Genomic DNA, 4,142 nt, shown 5'->3' on the forward strand with positions numbered 1-4,142 from the left:
CCCCCCCCCCCCCCGTCTTTCCCCTCTCCTCGCCAGAGCCCTGCAGAGCCCTGCCAGAGAGAACGTCAACTTGTGTTGTCTCTGGAGCCCTGCAAGCGGGCGTGCATCGGATGCCCACATATGGCGTCCGAAAGCGGTAGAGGGAGTGAGAAGCTCACTACGGGCTACACACTCACAGCTCCCTCTCCCTGCCACTTGCTTTCGGGCGCCAACGAGTGGGCATCCGATGCCCGGCCCCCGGCCCGCCCGCCTCGTCTGACGCCCGACGAGTGGACGATAGGCCACCGGCAAAGACGGGGCCCACGTTCTTTGCCTACCTACCAGGCGCTAGAACCAAGTCGGTTGACGGAGAAAACCTCTTCCTCAAACTTGTCTGTACACTTTTTTGCTCGTCTATTCCAATGTATAATTTCGGGTATGGAGGGAAGAGATAAGCGGGGCATTCTTTCAATCAGAAGTTTGACAGCTTTATTTGAGTTTCACCATGATAGATTGGAATGGTTATGGACGGTTGGGCAGGTAGACAGTTCCTGTTTGAGGGAAAAGCAGACGTGGCTATTGTATCGCGCCTCTCGCAGCTCTGGATGGCACTTCAGTTTGCACGCGTAGCAGTCTCTACAGGTTGACAGTGGCTTGAGATCATCATCATAGGAAATATTATCGCGCCAGCCGACACGCACTTGCAGGGAGGGGTTGGCCGCCAGCAGCGCCTTGACCGACGGCCTGTGCGTCCAGTCGTGGGCGCAGGCCACCACGGTGAGGCGCCGCAGCGCCGGCGCGGTGGCGGGGGTGAGGCCCCGCAGCAGCTGCTCGTAGGGCTCGTCCGACTCGTGCGACTCGTCGAGTGGTTCGTGCCTGTGCGACTCGTCCTGCGGCTGCCTACGCCTACAGCAGTCCAGGTCCAGCTCCCGCAGGGCCGGCAGCTCCGGCAGCGCGTCGAGGAGCGCCCGCTCCAGCTGCTGTTGTCCGTCGCAACGACACACGACACAGAGCTTCTCGACGTGTGAGCGCGCGCCCCCCTTGGCCAGGGCCTTGACCAGCGCCGCGGGGAACTGGGAGGAGTGTGCACCATAACCGCACTGGAGCGATACCTGCCGCAGCTGGCGGGCCTGGCGGAGGAAAGACTCGGCACCGGCGACAGCCTCAGCGGAGGCGGACTCTTCTTCCCGACCTTTCACCCAAATGGACAGGACCTGCAGGGACTCGCTCGCCGACAGGGCCTCCAGCCCCACCTGCAGCCGGCAGGTGAGCTCGCGGAGGCGCGGGAGTCCGGCCAGCAGCTGCAGCGTCGAGGTGGACGCGGGCCCGTGGAAGCGGACCGTCTCCAGGGTGGCGGCGTGTGTGGACAGGAGGAAGTCGACCAAGGCGGTCTCTTGCCTCAGTGAATAGAACTCGACCCTCTTTAGTGAGCTGGGGACCTGGATGCCCTCGAAGCAGCACTCCGTGCCGGGGGTGGCGCGCGCTTCTGGCATAACTTCCACGACAAGGGTCTCCAGCAGCCGAGATGTCAACGCCAATGTTCTGTACAGTTGGGAGTCATGGCCCTTGGTCGTGTCCTTGGGCTGCAATGTTATCCACAGACTCCTCAGTCGGCCAAGCACCTCCTGGCGCTGCAACGCCAGGGCCACCTCCAGCACTGCCGGGGCCGCCTCCAGCGCCGAGGCCGACAATTTGACATTCGCATCGATCTCCAAGTGTTCCACGGCACACCTGGTCGTGCTCAAGGTGTGAACGCAGCCGTCTCTGCTCCTCAGGCCCTCCGCGCGACCCAGGCACGGCGCCAGACGCAGCACCGGGCAGGCCAGCTTCTGGTGGTTCTCTCCCCAACCCCAACTCTTTTCCTGCCACACGGTCGGGTGCATCGCCAGCTCGCCGAGCCGCTTGCACACGAGGCGGCACGTCAGCAGGTCCTTGATGGGCAGGAGCTTCAGCACCTCCAGCAGCGCCAACTCGGGGAGCCGGTCCAGGCTCTGCGGAACGGTAGAACTTGAGACAAAGAGCATCACACTTTGCACATCGCCACTGAGGAAAAACACATCTGCTCCAGGAACACAATGTTTTATCGAGGATCAGCGCGTATTGTCATACTCCTTCATCATTTTAGTGGCAAAGAACTAATCATTTCGTACCAGGAGCAGAAAGCTGGGAGCATTAACATGACGTGACCAATATGTGGTCACGCCCCCATGGTAAACCACAGGCACCAAAAATGAGCTTCAAGGAAAGTGTTTAACTACCATCATGTTGCCTGGGCAGGAGGGGGGAGGGATATTTTCCTCAGTGCGAGTGAAAAGGGTATTTCATTGCTGGACGTGAAGAAGTAAAATGGAGGAACAAAAGGCGCACTGCGCATGAGCAGATGCCCCCCATCCCCCACTCCGCGTCTGCGCATGAGCAGTGCGCGTTTTGTTCTTCCATTTTACTCCTTCAGGCCCAGCTCTGAAAAACCCTATTTGCAGTTACGGTTCGCACTTCCTGCTTACCTGCTCATGTTGGTCTGCGTCCATTTCACTTCCGCAGAAGTCTCCGCGCACTGCAACAGGATTTGATGCTTATCCGTGATCTATCCAGAAAGCCGTTCTGATCCTGTGACTCACAGAAGCTCTGGAGGGCGTGAGAAGTGACGATATGTCAATAAGCGAAACAAGAAATAATGTAAAATAAAGCGACTCCTTGAAAAATACCACTTTTTTCTGGAAAACATTTTTTTCCCTGACACTCCCCAGTGAGAATGGCCATAGCTAAACGATATCAGATCAGACAATTGTCGATTTTGTTTTCGAATCGATGGTCTTGAAATCTGATAGGTCTCCTTGGACCTGGAGGGTGATCGGAGCGGAGAGCTCCCCGGATTGTTCGACCTCCTGTGTCAATCTTAGATAATTTACAGCCCCCGAAATTTTCGTGTTTTGTCAGCAAAAAGGTAAACAACACTAACATTTTAGGGACTGTACCTGAGATCGGCACCGGAAGATTGACAATCCGGGGAGCTCCCCGGTCACCCTCCTATCCTACGACGTGGCCCAACGCGCGCCCAGCACATTTGAACCCATCAGCTGAGTGGCGCGAAGAAGCTTCCCCCACCCTCGCTGGCTTGCGGGAGTGGTGGGGAGAACTAACAACTAACTGTTACAACGCATTCGCCGGGACGCAAATCGCGAATGTATCCCGGCCCTTCTGCGGTTCTCCACAGTAGCCTACAGTGTCAATAGTGATGGCCACGAACAGATACTTACTAATGGAAACAAGAAAGAGCACTTCCCGAAACTCACCTCAAACAAAAGAGAGCAACCGAACTGCCGACCGCTATCACGTCACCGTCTGCGCCGTGGGCTGTTTCAGTTTTCAGTCGGCAGTACCAACTTAAGACAGCCGCTGATGTCTGCCGTCAGAAAAATCGGCCGAGGAAAAGAGCTTCGATGCTCCGAAACCCTTGGAAATCGTCGGCACGTTGAGGCTTCTGGTAGCTGGCAGGTAAATACTTCCACTATAACTGCATTCAAATTCCGTTACATAGCATCCCTGAGTTAGCCACACTGTGGCCGGCCGGTCTCCCCTCCACCTCAACCTCACCTAGGTAGTTCCTCTCCACCGGAGCTGGTGCCTTCCCGAAGGGCTGATTTGTTCCGCCCGCTTAAGCATAAGGTGAATAGCTAGTAAGTATGCGAGTAGCTGTACCTAAGCTGTGTCGCATGTCCTACTCACCTCGACATGAATGTAAGGGAAACCAAATAATTGAAAAAAGGCTTGAAGTTTGACGTGCTGGTGGCATGGATTTAATTTTGTTAAAAATTATTCACTTTGTACATTGCAGGCCACCGTGAGAAGAGGGGAGGGAACGCAGGAGAAGTCACGAAGGTTGGGGCTGTGAGTAGTTGACAAGTTGAGGCGAAGGCATTGGGACTTCTCAGAAGAACACCAGTCAACTAGGTCAGTCCTATTGGGGGCTGGGTGTACATTGACACAAAACTCACAACATACGTGAATAAAATCAACATTTTCTCTGGAAATTAAAAACACACCCAAGAAAAGGAAAACAAAAGTTTTGGACATGAGAAACAATAGTAAAACATTGGTTTGAATACATACATTAGAGGTTTTGTCATCAATGAGCCTTTGTTTTACTTGTACAGGCAAGTAAT

At 55.2% G+C, this 4,142-nt stretch overlaps 1 protein-coding gene across 3 annotated transcripts; it reads right to left on the bottom strand.

The window, feature by feature from the left end:
- Positions 1-442: 442 nt before the first annotated feature.
- Positions 443-3,470, bottom strand: LOC113204631 (uncharacterized). 3 transcript variants are annotated; one of them, XM_026419867.2, is made up of 3 exons: positions 3,273-3,470; positions 2,484-2,533; positions 443-1,970 (listed from the first exon to the last, which is right to left on the bottom strand). In XM_026419867.2, the coding sequence occupies exons 2-3, from the start codon at positions 2,505-2,507 to the stop codon at positions 480-482; spliced, it is 1,515 nt and encodes a 504-aa protein (XP_026275652.1). In that variant the 5' UTR covers positions 2,508-2,533; positions 3,273-3,470; the 3' UTR covers positions 443-479. The 3 variants fall into 3 exon arrangements, with proteins under 3 accessions (XP_026275652.1, XP_026275650.1, XP_026275651.1); XM_026419865.2 differs by having other exon boundaries at positions 2,484-2,604; positions 3,273-3,469; XM_026419866.2 differs by having other exon boundaries at positions 2,484-2,604; positions 3,237-3,281.
- Positions 3,471-4,142: the final 672 nt, after the last annotated feature.

The sequence above is a fragment of the Frankliniella occidentalis genome, unplaced genomic scaffold (assembly GCF_000697945.3).
Source record: "Frankliniella occidentalis isolate FOCC.00 unplaced genomic scaffold, Focc_3.1 Scaffold6234, whole genome shotgun sequence".
Taxonomy (NCBI): domain Eukaryota; kingdom Metazoa; phylum Arthropoda; class Insecta; order Thysanoptera; family Thripidae; genus Frankliniella; species Frankliniella occidentalis.

Excerpts from the sequence above, each read along its gene's own strand:
- LOC113204631 (XM_026419867.2), bottom strand. The coding sequence starts at position 2,507 with ATGGACGCAGACCAACATGAGCAG. Across the intron at positions 1,971-2,483 it reads ACGCAGACCAACATGAGCAG|AGCCTGGACCGGCTCCCCGA; the intron begins GTAAGCAGGAAG and ends ACCGTTCCGCAG.